Raw genomic sequence first — 17,543 nt, 5'->3', positions numbered from 1 at the left:
GTGGGTCCACGTCTAAAAAAACTCTTCAGTCAGTCCTGGAAAGGACATGGACGAGGGAGTTAAGGATGGGATCCCTAGGGGGACATACGGGAGTTCCAGACGTTCCCTTCACTGATTTTGTTTTTCAAATCAACCTTACCGATCCTCCTCATGACAGGGAGGTGGTATATGACGCAATACTAGAGTTGTGTCAGGATCAGGTCATTGTCCTGCTGTTCCGGTCATAAAAAAAAAAACAAAGAGAAGAAGCTGCTGTTCGAGTTTTTTCGTGTTCCCGTGGCCGGACGGCTCAGTCAGACAAATCCCAATATTCCTACTTACACTCCATGAGGGAATCTCTCATGGAAAGGTTCTCCACTCTGAAAGTGGAGTAAGGTGGTCTAAGTACGGTATCTTCCCCATTAGGCTTACCTGTGGTTTGCGATTCAGGATTGTTGTTACCGTTTCACCAGGGTGATGGCGGTATGATGGGTTTCCTTCAATAGTAAGGAGTCATAATTATTCTGTACTAGATCATTCTCCGAATTACGGAGAGATGAAGTAGCCAAATGGGGCAAAACGTTGTTTCTCCTTGACTGTTCTTCAACAACAGGAGTTGCCAGAATCCCTGTTAGTCCCAACGATGCGGTGATCGGCTTTGGCAATATTATTAGATGCAGTACTGAGGAGTGTTTATTTGCTTCTAAAAAAAAAAAAAGGGAAGCTCTGAGAATTCAGAGTCTGGCGGACCTGCAACGGTGTCAATCAGTCAATACTTTCAGTTGCTGAAAAAGATGGTTGCGGCCTACGAGGCCATTCAGTGGGTAGGTTACAGGTCTGAGTGTTTAGCGGGACCTGTTGGATAAGTGGTCTGGTTCCTACCTGGGATAATCATGGTTTCAGGACCTGTATCTCGCTCCTGTGGTAGCGGCGCAATTCTCACTAAGGACAAGTGTCCTGTTAGGATACTTGTCGCCTCATTGACGGTCTAGAGTTAAGGGCCGTGTATAACGGTTTTCTACAGACAAAAACCGGAGAAAAAATGTCAGAGGCCAGAAAGAGTTTCCGCTGGGCGACAAAAACATTTACGCCCTCTATCAGCGATATTCGTTCCAAGAGTGGACAACTGGGAAGTAGACTTCCTCGGTGGACACGTCCTCCGTTCAGGAGGGTTGAGTCTTCAGCAAGCGGTTTTCACAGAAGTGACAAGTCTTTGGAGAATTCAGAAAATAGACAAGATGGTGTCTCGCCTCGACAAGAAACTTCAGAAATGTTGTCCCAGGTCGAGGGTCTCTCAAGCGATAGCGGTGAACGCCCTAGTGACACCGTGGATGTTTTGGTCGGTCTATGTGTTCCCTCCACTTCCACTCTTTCCAAAGACGTGAAAAATTATAAGAAGAACAAAAGTGCAGATGACCCTCATTGTTCCAAACCGGTCAAGGAAGGCTGGTATCCGGATCTTCAGCAATCACTCATAGGAGATCCCTGACCTCTTCCGCTGCAAGAGGATCTGTTATACCAGGGGCCGTGTGGGTTCCAAGACTTACCGCGTTTCCCATTGACGACTTGGAGATTGAACGTCGGATCCCAGCCGGAAAGGGTATTCCCAGTAACGTCATCCCTATTCTTCTTCAGTCAGGGAAGAAGTAACGTCAAAACATTACCACCATATGTGGAGAAAATTTTGTATCTTGGGGTGAATCCAAGAAGGTTCCTCGGAAGAATTCCAGTTGGATCGTTTTCTCCATTCTTTTCTTGCAAGATTGTGTGGATGCGTTCTTCGATTGGGCTCAGTTAAAGCTCAGTTTTCAGCCTTATCGGTTTTCTTCTAAAAACAATTGGCCTCCTTTCTAGAGTTTCAAGCTTTCGTAAAAGGAGTCTTACACATCCATCCTCCCTTTGTGCCTCTGTGGCACCATGGGATCTGTACGTGGGTTTGCAGTTCCTGCAATTTCTTTGGTTGAACTTTTCAGTATGGTTGAGTTGAAATTTCTCACTTGGAAAGTGGTCATGCGGTTGACCTTGGCATCCGCAAGGCTGGTGTCTGTGTTGGCGGCTTGGTCTCCCAAGAGCCCTGTTTAATCATCCATGAAGATAGGGCGGTTTTGAGAATTCGGCAGCAGTTTCTGCCAAAAGTGGTTTCATCGGTTTCACTTGAACAACCTATTGTGGTGCCGGTGGCTACTGACGCCTGGGCGACATCGAAGTATCTCGATGTGGTCTGAAATTTGAAATTTCGTGTTGCCAGTTTGGCTCAGATCGGGAAAACGGAGGCTCTGTTTATCCTGTATGCTCCCAACAAGATTGGGGTTCCTGTTTCCAAGCAGACTATTGCACGCTGGATCTGGAATACAATTAAGCTTGCTCGTTTTACGGCTGGATTGCCATTACCGGAATCAGTGAAGGCCTATTTTACGAGGAAGGGCAGCTGCCGTGGGGTCTCGGTTTTATAGCCTTGCAGAGCGCCTGCTTGGTCGGGTTCAAACAAACTTGCAATATTCTACAAGTTTGATACCCTGGCTGATAAGGTCCTCTTGTTTGGCCAGTCGGTGCTGCAGCGTTATCCGCACTCTCCCGCCCGTTCTAGAGCTTTGGTATTGACCCCATGGTCCTTTTGGAGTCCCCAGCATCCTCTAGGACGTATGAGAAAATAGGATTTTAATACCTACCGGTAAATCCTTTTCTCTTAGTTCGTAGAGGATGCTGGGCGCCCGTCCCAGTGCGTACTGTATCTGCAGTCATTGGTTATGGTTACACTCATGTTGTGTTTCTTTTCAGTCAGTCTGTGGCTGACGTTATTCATGCCATGGCATGCGGTATGATATTATTGGTTGTGTTTACACACATGTTGTGTTACATTTTCGGTCAGCATATTGCTGTTTGTTTTTCATGCCATCGGCTGGTGTTCTATTGAATGCAACGTTCTGCGACATGTTTGAGATGTGAGCTGGTATGTCGCTCACCGTGTTTAAACAATAAATTCTTTCCTCGAAATGTCCATCTCCCTGGGCACAGTTCTATAACTGAAGTCTGGAGGAGGGGCACAGAGGGAGGAGCCAGTTCACACCCATTCAAAGTCTTAAAGTGCCCATGTCTCCTGCGGATCCTGTCTATACCCCATGGTCCTTTTGGAGTCCCCAGCATCCTCTATGGACTAAGAGAAAAGGATTTACCGGTAGGTATTAAAATCCTATTTTTTATGCACAACAGTCTGTAGAGTTTACAGAGAATGGTGAGATGAACAATACCTTGGGCAAATATGCCTTATTAATGGAAGTAGTAAGGTGAAAATAACCAGACTGGTTTAAGCTGAGACAAAGGCAACTATATCTGAAATAACCATACATTGCAACAGTGGCATGTAAAGGACCATCTCTGTACATAGGCCCTCATTCCGAGTTGTTCGCTCACTGCTATTTTTATCAGAATTGCTAATAGGCTAAAATCCAGCAGTTCTGTGCATACGTATGCACAGCAGGGCGCACGCGCTAAGTATTTTTACACAAAACTATGCTATTTTACTCACGGGCGAACTAAGCTTTTCAGTCGCTCTGCTGATCGTAGTGTGATTGACAGGAAGTGGGTGTTTCTGGGCGGAAACTGGCCGTTTTCAGGGAGTGTGCTAAAAAACGCAGGTGTGCCAGGTAAAAACGCAGGAGTGGCTGGAGAAACGGGGGAGTGGCTGGCCGGACGCTGGGCGTGTTTGTGACGTCAAACCAGGAACTAAACGGACTGAGGTGATCGCAATCTAGGAGTAGGTCTGGAGCTACTCAGAAACTGCAAGGAAATACTTAATAGCAGAATTGCAAATCTTTTGTTAGCAATTCTGCTATGCTAAGATACACTCCCAGAGGGCGGCGGCCTAGCGTTTGCATTTCTGCTAAAAGTAGCTAGCGAGCGATCAACTCGAAATGAGGGCCATAGTGCACATCACACACTGAAGTGGATGGGCTGCAGCAGTAGGCCTAAATGTCCTCGTCTCCTGTCAGCCAAGTACAGAAAGTGGAGGCTACAGTAGGCACAGGCTCATCAAAATGGGACATTTAAAGTTTGGAAAAAGATTCCCTGGTCTGATGACAAATCTCATTTGACATTATATACATGTGTGTGTGTGTATGTATGTATGTATGTATATATATATATATATATATATATATATATATATATATATATATATATATATATAGAGAAAAGCAAAAACCTGCGGCACTCGGAGACTGATGAAAAAAGTTAATGTATTAGGCAATACATCAATAACATCAACGTTTCGGGGATTTTAACCCCTTTCTCAAGATGTACCTGTGTGAAAAGAAAGAAAAGACCCACTCACCTTTATGAAGAGACAGGAACCCGCCACAACACCCGTGCACGCAAAGCCCCGAGCGACCTGGTCCGGCGTGTGAGGAGGCGCCAGGAGATGACGTGGCCCGACGTCCGTGCTGTGCCCGTCCGTCCGTTGCCCGGCAACGCCTGACGCTAGACCCACAGGTCGGAAGCTGGGGGGGGAAAGACACAGAAAACACTGCCACCAATAAGACGGAGGTCCACAATGCATAGTATACAATAGCAAATATACAGATAGAGATAAGAAGACTCCCATCAGATCTAGCATGCAATAAAAGGACACCATATGAGTGTCCCGGAGACAAAGACCATTATAGTCCATATGGGTGCAAGAAGAGAGGGGAGACAACAAGTAGTGTAACAAAAGACAGCTAAATCTACATGACCCGTAGAATAGACATACATAATAAAGCAAAAAAAAGGAAAAATTAAAAAAAAAGGAAAAATTAAAAAAATTAAAAAAAGGGGAGGCGACATATTCTGTCACAAAATGACAAGTCCCAAATCATAGAAGCATCCGGTGGTCTCTCTCATAAGGGGGTTCCGGTTACCCAAAGGTACTCCACACGATTCTTTCATTAAGTCCCGCTGGGTGGATGGTGTTAAGCCTGAAGATCCAGGACGCTTCCTTACGAAGGAGGGCACCATCGCGGTCGCCCCCTCGAACGGATTTTGGGATGTGATCGATGATTACGTGCTTCAAGTCCCCCAACAGGTGTTTGTTCTCCTGAAAATGCCTGGCTACCGGCTGGTCAGAGGGGGACCCTGCAATGGCAGCCTTTATGGCTGACCGATGAAGGGCCATGCGTTCCCTCAAAGTTCTGATCGTTTTCCCTACATAACAGAGATTGCAGGGACAAATAATGAGGTAGATGATATGCGTAGATGTGCAGGAGACAACATGCCTGATGGTGATTTTAATACCCGTAATAGGGAGAGTAAAAGAGGACCCGGTGATCATATGGCTGCAGGTGGTACACCCCAAGCACCGGTAGCATCCTGGTTTTCTTGACAAAAAGGTCCCTTTTGTTAAATTGGAAAGGTTTGAAATGTCCGTACGGACCACTAGGTCCTTGATATTACGGCCCCTCCTGTAACACATCATGGGGGTAGAGTGTTTAAACGGGAGGGAAGGGTCAGTGGACACTATGGGCCAGAGTGCTCGATTTGCTCTATTCAAAATGGGGCTGGAGGTGTCAAATGTTGTAGTCCATGGGATTCTGTTGCCCATGGATCTCGCCATGGGGCGTAAAAGCTCGTCTCGTTTCTGCGACAACACCTCTTGTTTGGTACGTACCAAAGTTGATTTGTCATATCCATATGTGGATATGACAAATCAACTTTGGTACGTACCAAACAAGAGGTGTTGTCGCAGAAACGAGACGAGCTTTTACGCCCCATGGCGAGATCCATGGGCAACAGAATCCCATGGACTACAACATTTGACACCTCCAGCCCCATTTTGAATAGAGCAAATCGAGCACTCTGGCCCATAGTGTCCACTGACCCTTCCCTCCCGTTTAAACACTCTACCCCCATGATGTGTTACAGGAGGGGCCGTAATATCAAGGACCTAGTGGTCCGTACGGACATTTCAAACCTTTCCAATTTAACAAAAGGGACCTTTTTGTCAAGAAAACCAGGATGCTACCGGTGCTTGGGGTGTACCACCTGCAGCCATATGATCACCGGGTCCTCTTTTACTCTCCCTATTACGGGTATTAAAATCACCATCAGGCATGTTGTCTCCTGCACATCTACGCATATCATCTACCTCATTATTTGTCCCTGCAATCTCTGTTATGTAGGGAAAACGATCAGAACTTTGAGGGAACGCATGGCCCTTCATCGGTCAGCCATAAAGGCTGCCATTGCAGGGTCCCCCTCTGACCAGCCGGTAGCCAGGCATTTTCAGGAGAACAAACACCTGTTGGGGGACTTGAAGCACGTAATCATCAATCACATCCCAAAATCCGTTCGAGGGGGCGACCGCGATGGTGCCCTCCTTCGTAAGGAAGCGTCCTGGATCTTCAGGCTTAACACCATCCACCCAGCGGGACTTAATGAAAGAATCGTGTGGAGTACCTTTGGGTAACCGGAACCCCCTTATGAGAGAGACCACCGGATGCTTCTATGATTTGGGACTTGTCATTTTGTGACAGAATATGTCGCCTCCCCTTTTTTTAATTTTTTTAATTTTTCCTTTTTTTTTTAATTTTTCCTTTTTTTTGCTTTATTATGTATGTCTATTCTACGGGTCATGTAGATTTAGCTGTCTTTTGTTACACTACTTGTTGTCTCCCCTCTCTTCTTGCACCCATATGGACTATAATGGTCTTTGTCTCCGGGACACTCATATGGTGTCCTTTTATTGCATGCTAGATCTGATGGGAGTCTTCTTATCTCTATCTGTATATTTGCTATTGTATACTATGCATTGTGGACCTCCGTCTTATTGGTGGCAGTGTTTTCTGTGTCTTTCCCCCCCCAGCTTCCGACCTGTGGGTCTAGCGTCAGGCGTTGCCGGGCAACGGACGGACGGGCACAGCACGGACGTCGGGCCACGTCATCTCCTGGCGCCTCCTCACACGCCGGACCAGGTCGCTCGGGGCTTTGCGTGCACGGGTGTTGTGGCGGGTTCCTGTCTCTTCATAAAGGTGAGTGGGTCTTTTCTTTCTTTTCACACAGGTACATCTTGAGAAAGGGGTTAAAATCCCCGAAACGTTGATGTTATTGATGTATTGCCTAATACATTAACTTTTTTCATCAGTCTCCGAGTGCCGCAGGTTTTTGCTTTTCTATGCCATACGTTTTCTGAGGGCACCGGGGCAAGCCATTATCCTTTGTGGGAGTGCCGGGCTATCTGTTTCAATATATATATATATATATATATATATATATATATATATTTATATATATATATATATATATATATATATACACTGCTCAAAAAAATAAAGGGATCACTTAAACAACACAATGTAACTCCAAGTCAATCACACTTCTGTGAAATAGAACTGTCCACTTAGGAAGCAACACTGATTGACAATCAATTTCACATGTTGTTGTGCAAATGGAATAGACAGGTGGAAATTATAGGCAATTTGCAAGACACCCCCAATAAAGGGGTGTAGTACGGCTGACCGGTGGTCTCCTGACCGCCGGTCAGCTTACCGACGCCGGGATCCCGGCAGCATACCGACGCCGGGCTCCCGGCGGGGAGGGGCGAGTGCAGCAAGCCCCTTGCGGGTTTGCTGCGCTCGCCACGCTGCGCTCGCCACGCTGCGCTCGCCACGCTGCGGGCTCGGTGGCGACCTGCGGTCGCCACGGGTTCTATTCCCACTCTATGGGTGTCGTGGACACCCACGAGTTTAAATAGTCCCTGTTGGTCGGCATGCCGACCATCGGGACAGTGACCCGTCGGGCTGGTGGAGGAGGTCATGTGACTGTCAGTCAGCTGACCGGCGGTCACATGAATACCACCCCCAATAAAGGAGTTGTTCTGCAGGTGGTGGCCACAGACCACTTCTCAGCTCCTATGCTTTCTGGCTGATGTTTTGGTTACTTTTGAAAGCTGGCTGTGCTTTAACTCTAGTGGTAGCATGAGACGGAGTCTACAACCCACACAAGTGGCTCAGGTAGTGCAGCTCATCCAGGATGGCACATCAATGCGAGCTGTGGCAAGAAGGTTTGCTGTGTCTGTCATCGTAGTGTCCAGAGCATGGAGGCGCTACCAGGAGACAGGCCAGCACATCAGGAGATGTGGAGGAGGCCGTAGGAGGGCAACAACCCAGCAGCAGGACCGCTACCTCCGCCTTTGTGCAAGGAGGAAAAGGAGGAGCACTGCCAGAGCCTAGCAAAATGACCTCCAGCAAGCCACAAATGTGCATGTGTCTACTCAAACGATCAGAAACAGACACCATGAGGGTGGTATAAGGGCCCGACGTCCACAGGTGGGGGTTGTGCTTACAGCCCAACACCGTGCAGGACGTTTGGCATTTGCCAGAGAACACCAAGATTGGCAAATTCGCCACTGGCGCCCTGTGCTCTTCACAGATGAAACCAGGTTCTCACTGAGCACATGTGTCAGACGTGACAGAGTCTGGAGATGCCAAGGAGAACGTTCTGCTGCCTGCAACATCCTCCAGCATGACCGGTTTGGCAGTGGGTCAATAATGGTGTGGGGTGGCATTTCTTTGGGGGGCCGCACAGCCCTCCATGTGCTCGCCAGAGGTAGCCTGACTGCCATTAGGTACCGAGATGAGATCCTCAGACCCCTTGTGAGACCATATGCTGGTGCGGTTGGCCCTGGGTTCCTCCTAATGCAAGACAATGCTAGACCTCATGTGGCTGCAGTGTGTCAGCAGTTCCTGCAAGACGAAGGCATTGATGCTATGGACTGGCCTGCCCGTTCCCCAGACCTGAATCCAATTGAGCACATCTGGGACATCATGTCTCGCTCCATCCACCAACGCCACGATGCACCACAGACTGTCCAGGAGTTGGCGGATGCTTTAGTCCAGGTCTGGGAGGAGATACCTCAGGAGACCATCCGCCACCTCATCAAGGTCATACAGGCAGTGTGACGCCAAAGCCAGACCTCCATGGGTTAATAAATTTGATTTCCATTGATAATTTTTGTGTGATTTTGTTGTCAGCACATTCAACTATGTAAAGAACAAAGTATTTAATAAGTATATTTCATTCATTCAGATCTAGGATGTGTTATTTTAGTGTTCCCTTTATTTTTTTGAGCAGTGTATATATATAATATGTATACATGCAATAATCAAAGTGAATAAACAGTATAGAAATCTAAGTCAAATCTCTCGTTGCCTTCAAACAGCATCAGTTCTTCTGGGTACGTTTTCGCACAGTGTTTGAAGGAACTCTCTAAGGGGGTTGTTCCAAACATCTTGGAGAACTAACCACAGATCTTCTGCGGATGTAGGTTGCTCAGATCCTTCTGTCTTTTCATGTAATCCAAGACCGACTTGATGCTGTTGAGATCTCACTTATGCAAACACATCTTCCTGATTGACAGGCAGAGGCATTCGCGAGGTAGGCGGGGTTGTCAACGTTGCAGGCGTGTCTGGACCGTTTGAGGGGCAGGCAGCGGCTACTGCGTGAATTCACATGCAGCCGCTGCAACCCAAAACATGGCGGCCTGCCGTCTGCCTAGGGGGCAATCCTAAACATGCGAGCGCTTCACTGTTTAGCAAACAGGCAGAGGGGCACATGACCCGGCATGCTAGTGGAATGAGTTGTAGGTGTTCGAATTTTCGCACAACTACAACTCATGCTGAATTAGGCCTATAGTCCTTTAGTGAAATATTATCTTTTACAGGAGGACTACAGGCCCCACAAAGCAGGCACATCCATCCATGGCTTCCCTGGCATTTTCACTTGGAGGGCAGCGGTCTTTAAGCTCTTTTGCGTGCCTGCCGCCACCCATCCAGGGCTTCCTCTGCATCTTTTTTCTTCAGGAGCTCTTTTCACTCCTCCTCCGATGATGGACTGACAAGCCCTGCCTCGCGCTGGCTGGTATAAGCCAGTTTAAGTGGGCAGGGCGATGACAAAGCGAGCCGTGATTGGCTCGATGCAGCCAATTTGAATTTTAAAAATGGTACGGTGCCACCATACCCTGTGCCGTGTCTTGCGCAACCTCCCGCTGTTACCATGGCCACCGCCTCCCGCTGCCACAATGCCCTCAACTGATACCATGCAGTCAACCGCCCTCCGTAGCGGGACATGTCGCCCATATTAGTGCACCCAAGCGAAGCTGCTTGCAGCATAGCCACTGCAGGCGGCCACTGAGCAGGCGCAAGGAATTGAAATTCACGATCTCTAAAATGGGGCATATTTTCTCTAACTATTAACAAGCTGTACCTCTCTCAATTACCTGAACCCCAAAAGGCCCTACTGTATAGTGGACCAAGATCTACTTAGCAAACAAACCCCTAGTCTCAGTTCGTCCTCCACCCTGAGTTTTGCCTTCTCAAAATTCCCTAATAGAATACAGCAGAAAAGCGCCAGTTTTGACCAAACAGGAGGTTTGAGAAAAAAATGTAAATGATAGATTACTCCTTTTATTATTTTTTTGCTCTGAAATTTGGCATTTAGCACTGGGTGACAGTTCTACGCATCCATGCCCAATTTCAGCTCAGCACATCCAAGAGCTGGGTGGCCCCTCAAACACCACGACCCATCTCAGGAATTCCCCCTATAGGAGAATTCTGTTTATTTGCTTTAGCCTTAATATAAGGGCCCTTACAGTATATGTGTATATGTGTATGTATGTATGTATGTATGTATGTATGTGTGTATGTGTGTATGTATGTATGTGTGTATATATATATATATATATATATATATATATATACATACACACTGTATATCCCCCCCCCCCTTAGCACACCCTTTACCAATTGAGCATTGTTTAAATGCCACAGCCTACCTGATTTATTGTACTGTCTGTGAGTATCCCTTTATGGCCATGGTTTATCCATCTCCTAATGACTACTCCCAGCAGGATAACACGTCATGTCACAAAGTGCGCATCATCTCCAGCTGGTTCCACAAACATGACAATGAGTTGATGTATTCCAGATGCCACCACAGTCACTAGATCTCCATCTACATGATAGATGCAGTTGGAGAGGTGCTGCATGAATGTGTAGATTACAAATCGCTGTGTGATGCTGTCATATTAGAAAAGACCAGAATCTCTGTGTAATGTTTTCACCACATTTTTGTATCCCGGTTGTTCTGAAGACAAGGTGGGGGTTCTACCCAGTACTAATAAGGCGTACCTAATCAAGTGCTCACTTAGTGTTTGTGGTCTTCTTTATCTATACACTTGTGGGTCAGTACAATTAGCACTTGATTAGTGCATGATACAGTATATGTATACCAATTCCATTATTCCAACACATTTTGCATAATAGTAATATTAATTATTGTGAGGTAGTCAATATCCTGAAGCTCAGCATGCCGACAGTCATAATCCCAACTCTAAAAGTAAGTAATTGGGTTATGGTTAGGGTTAAATTGCGGGAGTGGACGGGTAAGATTAGGCTGCAGAAGGGTTAGGTTAGGACTACAATAGTTACCAAAATCTGCCGGGATTCCGCTGCAGGGATTCTATCCGTCGGCGTTCTGAGCGTGGGATATCGTACCCAACTCTTTTAATCTTAATAATAATTAAAATAATCCCTCTTGAAGAAGAACTCTTACTACAAAACGTACTGTAGAATCCAGGATACCTGCTTTCACTTTGGTCCTGGGGTACACGTTGAGTATCCCTTATCCAAAACGCTTGGGACCAGAGGTATTTTGGATATCGGATTTTTCCGTATTTTGGAATAATTAGATACCATAATGAGATATCATGGTGATGGGACCCAAGTCTAAGCACAGAATACATTTATCTTTCATATACACCTTATACACATAGCCTGAAGGTAATTTTAGCCAATATTTTTTTATAACTTTGTGCATTAAACAAAGTATGTGTACATTCACACAATTCATTTATGTTTCATATACACCTTATACACACAGCCTGAGGGTCATTTAATACAATATTTTTTAATAACTTTGTGTATTAAACAAAGTTTGTGTACATTGAGACATCAAAAAACAAAGGTTTCACTATCTCACTCAAAAAAGTCCGTATTTCGGAATATTCCGTATTTCGGAATATTTGGATATGGGATACTCAACCTGTATCACTGTTTATCTGCAGAACTTCTTAGTGCATTAAAGTTGTATCTTTACTTTTACAGTAAATCCTTATACTCCCCAGTTGTTCTTTTCCTGGCTCAAGGTTTTTATTTATTTATTTTTTAAGAAAGATATGTAATTTAACTAGTTTGTACTGATGTCCTTTCTGTGTAGAGAGCTGCAAAGCTATTTCAAATATGTTCATAGAATATCCTCCTATGAAGCTATGGAAACACTACTGTAGTTTGAGTATTTTAGTATTACACCAATGGTTTCTATATATTGAGTTATTTTCTGTTCACTTATTTCTAATGATTCTTATCTGCAGATGACATCCGACGTTACTTTGGAGATCCTATCGGAATATACTTTGGTTTTTTAGAATACTTCACTCTGGCTTTAATTCCAATGGCTATTCTTGGTATACCCTATTACTTTTTCGCCTGGGAGGACTATGACAAATATGTGATCTTTGCTACATTCAACCTGGTATGGTCCACTGTTATCCTTGAGGTCTGGAAGCGCTACAACTCCACCATGACCTACCGATGGGGCGCACTCGTTATGAAGAGGAAGTTTGAGGAACCCAGACCTGGCTTTCATGGTGTATTGGGCATTAATCCTGTTACAGGGAAAAAGGAACCTACCTACTCCAGCATGAAGAGACAGTTGCGGATGTATCTTGTTTCTGTACCATTTGTGTGCCTTAGCCTGTACTTCTCCATTTATGTCATGATGATTTACTTTGACTTGGAAGAGTGGGCCCATAAGTACAATATGGAGCAGCAATCAAGTTTTAGCAGTCTTATGCTGTTTGTTCCAAGTATCATTTATGCAGTTGTGATAGAGATCATGAATCGTATATACAGATATGCTGCCGAATTCCTAACAAAATATGGTAAGATTTTACTTCTTCATTTTTTAAGTACAAAACCATTTGTGTAATGTGACGTCTTTATTACATGTGTCTGTATGAAATTATGCAATGCCACTTTTACTGCTAGATAATCTGTTTTGCAGACAGTGAATAGGTTCTTCAACAGGAGAGTTGTGCACTTTGGGCCTGATTCAGGTGTGGTTGAAGTTGCTATCACTGCTGTTTCCTTGGAATATAGTATGGTAATGCGGCAGGAGGCGTCTACTACAAGCCTGCTGCAATAGAGATCTGACCTGCGTCGCATCAGATCTCTCACTTCCCATTGGATGCCACGCAAGATGCCCGTCGCAGAGGGCATAAATCTCCGTCCTACGACAGAGATCCCTGACCTCTTCCCTTCCCCAAAATGATGGTGACCCACCTCCATTTTCACAAATGGAGACCATCCTTGCCCCCCAGACAGCAGCAGTCTGTCAATTACTGACAATACCAAAGTAAAGATTTGGGCGCTTGTTATGGTTTTGCTTTGCTTAGCAGCTGCAAAAAACTCGGATAGTCAATCCTACAATACATAAATATACATCAAAAGGAAGGCAGCGCTATAGATATATTGAAAATAGACAATAATATAATGTCAATAGATATGGGTAAAAAATAATACATATTTAAAAATAATTGAGAACAATGAAGTAATAATAAAAACCAAGAGCTTTAAGACCCCTTTGCCTTATAAATTCACCTCAATGAACAATGCAAGTGTTGGGACCATGCAGATTGAAAACAATGTGTGCGTTACTATTTCTGCCTCTTGTTAATACTGGTTCCAAGATAATTAATATCCAATATCAAATGGCACTGTCCAAATTGGTGATATATTTACCAGATTCACAGAGAGAGGCAAGTTGTACTCAGTCGATTGTCCACACTAAGTGATGAGGTCCTCTTTTATAACATTGTGCAACTGATGGGTCCAGTCCATATGTAAGAGCAAAGTTGGGATCCTTTTAAGGATGTATAGTTGTTGGAAAAGCACAGCGGCTGGTCTGGGCACACAGCGCTATTGTAGAGGTCCGTCTGGATGGGCAAATAAGGGTTCACCTAACGCTTTTTGCTGTGTCAATACAGCAGCTTTTTGAAAAAGTGAACTTTTTTCAGAGTATTGCCAGAGTAGTCCATGCAAAGATGCATGCCCTCAAACCACTTGGTGAAGCAGCTGGATCAGTCCAAAGCAGGTATGCCTTCTACGTAATGGATGGTAGCCTCCACTGCAGCTTCCGGTGACTCAAAACAAATCCCACACAAGAAGTTGTAGGGGGCCAGGTCTGGATGGGTAGCAGTTAAGTTACTGATGGGCACAGTGCCAACGGTCATAATCCTGATAGCCATTGACCTACAGTCAAAATACCGGCATTCATTATGCTGACGTGTTCAAAATGCCGACATAGTCGAAATATTGACATTTTAAATGCCGACATGTCAAAATGCCGACATGTGTTTTTAAGGAATTTTTGGCCAAAACCAGACTTGGTCATACTTTACCATTCCAGTGGACCTGGTGGGGGGAATATAATAGTGTGGTGAGCACAGCGAGGCACCATGGCCGAATCGTGTGAGCCATGCAAGGAAACGCGGTACACTTAGACGGTGTCCATGTCGACCTAAGTCGACATTGACACCAAAACCCCAGAAAAACTCATGTTGGTATTTTGACATGTCGGCATTTCAAATGTCGGTATTCTGACTATGTCAGCATTTTGCACATGTCAGCATAATGAATGTCTGTATTTTGACCGCGTCTGTATTTTGACTGTAAGTCAATAGCTGTCAGGATTATGACCGTCTGTATTGTGTCCGTCGGTAAATCATACTGAACCCGTCTGGATTGTACAGTGGGTAACCAAACTCCTGGATACATTTATGGGCCAGAAAATCCGCCACTTTCCGGGACTTGTGGGCAGGTGCAATGTCGTGATGGAGAACGGCACCACAAACGCGACTTCTTGGACAGTGCCTAAAATGGCTTCCAGCACTTGTGGCAGGCATTTACTTGGAGTACCAGTCCCCACTGAGTGCTCTGGTAGCTACATGACTAATCTTGGCCACAAAAACAGCCACCATCTGCTTGGCCACGCTGCGCTTACATTGGAACTTCTGTGGCGGCGCACCTCCAACTGAGGTCCTCTGAGCCAACTGTTGTTTGGGCTTGGGGTTGAAACTGTGGATTCAGGATTCATTGTCCTGATGATCTCGCATGCAGAGTTTGAGCAACTGCAATTAAACCTGGCCAGCATGTTGCAGCACCAAGTCACCTGAGCCTCCTTCTGCTTTCAAGTCAGCTGATGCGGCACCCAGCGTGCTCCATTGACTTCCTCAGGCCAAGCTTTTCTTGGAGTATCAAGCTAATGTATCCTGATGAGATGCCTAGCTCCTTCTCTAACTGGACCACGGCCACCCTGGTGTCCACCTCAACTATGGCCCTCATGGCAGCAACTTTGACCTCGGTGATGGCAGACACAGGTTGGCCGCAGCGCACCTTGTCTACCACGGGATGTCTCCCGTGCCGAAATTCTGTAAACCACTCAAACACAGTGGTTAGGGACAGTAATCCTCCCCAAAAGCAGCTCAGTCTGTCAAAACTATCATGCTGTTGCAGACCTCTCTCTGTTATCCTCTGTTAAGCACCATAACGAGAATGTAAAGGAAATGAAGATGCTGGCTTCAGTATGCAGTGCTGCTTATATACGGTGTTCAACCCGGCTAGCTGTCTAGTGTGAACGGGAGCCGTGTCGAGGCGACACTGCTCCCGTTCACAGTGTATAGGGAGGGCGGTGCTGGGAGATCATGTGATCTCCCAGCGCCGCCCCTGCCGCGTCACTAGCAGCGTCAACAACCCGGCAATATGCCGGGTTGGTGAGCGCTGCTGAAAGGGGCTGTAGCACGGGTCGCAGCCATGTCAGCCGACACGGCTGCGACCCGTGCTTATAGTGGAAAAGGGGTATAAGTAACAGCACTAGCTAACAAAAACAATGCCTGTATGGCAGCTATAGAAAGTGTTTTCCTGTTGTGTCCTCTGTGTATGCTTTGTTCTTTTAAGACCTACATTATTACCTCTCTGACAGCTGACAATATATTGTATGTCCTCCGCACATTCATTAAGTGTACTCTTGCCGAATGTTTTCTGGTCCATTTAATGTAAATGATTGTCAGATTTTTAATTCAAGTTATTGACTTGTTTGTGAGTGCTGATACCGCACACAAGAACTCATTATGAAAGTGTTCCCAGATGAAATACATGCTGATGAAGGTAAAATAAACTAAGATATAAAGTTGGCCCCATACAAGCAATAGATTTTGTTCAAAATTGGCACTTGACCCAGAAGATAACAAGGAATGCATCCTCTGTGTATTGTGGAACATAATCCAATAGCAGATGGTGGTCATAGATATAATCTAAATGCATGGGCTCTCAGGATCACCATTGTCAGGGAGACATTATGATTACAGGGCTTTGTAGTCTGATTTGCTGAAATACAGTAAACCTGTTTGATGTCTTTGTGACTTCACATGTCCTGTAAATGCCATGCCTTTTTGGAAAATCAGTGTGTTTATATTGTTTCCATTTGCCATAATGTCCTGCTCTTGCAGTTCACTCGTGAATCGACGAGTAAAAATCTAAAAGAGTTTATTTTTTTCTGCAGAAAATCATAGACTAGAGTCATCATATCAGAACCACCTTGTGCTGAAAGTCTTAGTGGTGAGTAGTACTGTAGTTACCTCTTTTTTTTTTTCTTTTCTTGTTCAAAAACATTTTCTTTCAACATTACAATAAATGTCTGCCAGTGATAATTAACAGCACAAACAATGTCTAGAAAACAACAGACCAGTAAACTGAAAATGATGCAATTCACTGTAATAAAATATTCAGAAGAAAATTTTGGACACACATTTGAGGGTTTAGAACAGTGGCAAGAAGTAATATATATGACTGTGTGCTGATCCTCATCATAATCACCATCAACATATTTATTTACAGCCTTTGGTTCAGATCTGACTGCATCTCCAGTGGGCATGCTATACTTGTCCATGTGCCTACTGTACTCAACTTGCATTGAAAATTACCTGTAACCATCCCTGAACCTATCTGGTAATAAAATTCAGATAATTAGTCACAAATGTTTGCAAACACGTGTAGCTGCTGTGACAAATTACATGGCCCTATGTGGGCACTGCTATTATGTAGGTTAGAACTGCTGTATCAGAGAAGCCGTGAAGTGACCAGCAGCTAAACATGTGTTTGCAAACATTTGTGACTAATTCTCTGAATTTTATTACCAGATAGGTTCAGGGATGGTTACAGGTAATTTTCAGTGTGCGGAAGGGAATTTAAGGGTGGGTATTTGCACCCTTCCCCCCTCTTTGTCTGTTGTTTGTCTGTGACCCCTCCCCCTTCCAGCACCTGATATATAATTATCTCCAGGTATGATTGAGCAGCTGCCAAATTGTTTCTCAACTTGCATTGTCCTGCATTATTCCACCTCCCCGGATGCATTTGTATGCATTTTACTCCAACGGTGGGATGCAATGAAGGCTGAGTTCAGTGGCCATGTGGGATGCTGGC

At 45.2% G+C, this 17,543-nt stretch overlaps 1 protein-coding gene across 2 annotated transcripts in view; it reads left to right on the top strand.

Annotated features, from left to right (window-relative positions):
- The window catches only part of ANO10 (anoctamin 10), a 565,272-nt gene that overhangs the window by 96,062 nt on the left and 451,667 nt on the right, over positions 1-17,543 (top strand). For both annotated transcript variants that reach the window (XM_063922319.1, XM_063922318.1), the window contains exons 6-7: positions 12,377-12,946; positions 16,624-16,679. In XM_063922319.1, the coding sequence (XP_063778389.1) occupies positions 12,377-12,946; positions 16,624-16,679 (626 nt within the window). The remainder of the gene's footprint in view (positions 1-12,376; positions 12,947-16,623; positions 16,680-17,543) is intronic.

This window comes from Pseudophryne corroboree, chromosome 5, assembly GCF_028390025.1.
Source record: "Pseudophryne corroboree isolate aPseCor3 chromosome 5, aPseCor3.hap2, whole genome shotgun sequence".
NCBI lineage: Eukaryota > Metazoa > Chordata > Amphibia > Anura > Myobatrachidae > Pseudophryne > Pseudophryne corroboree.
Note: the sequence above shows the minus strand (reverse complement) of the source record. Positions and strands in the feature narration are given on the sequence as shown.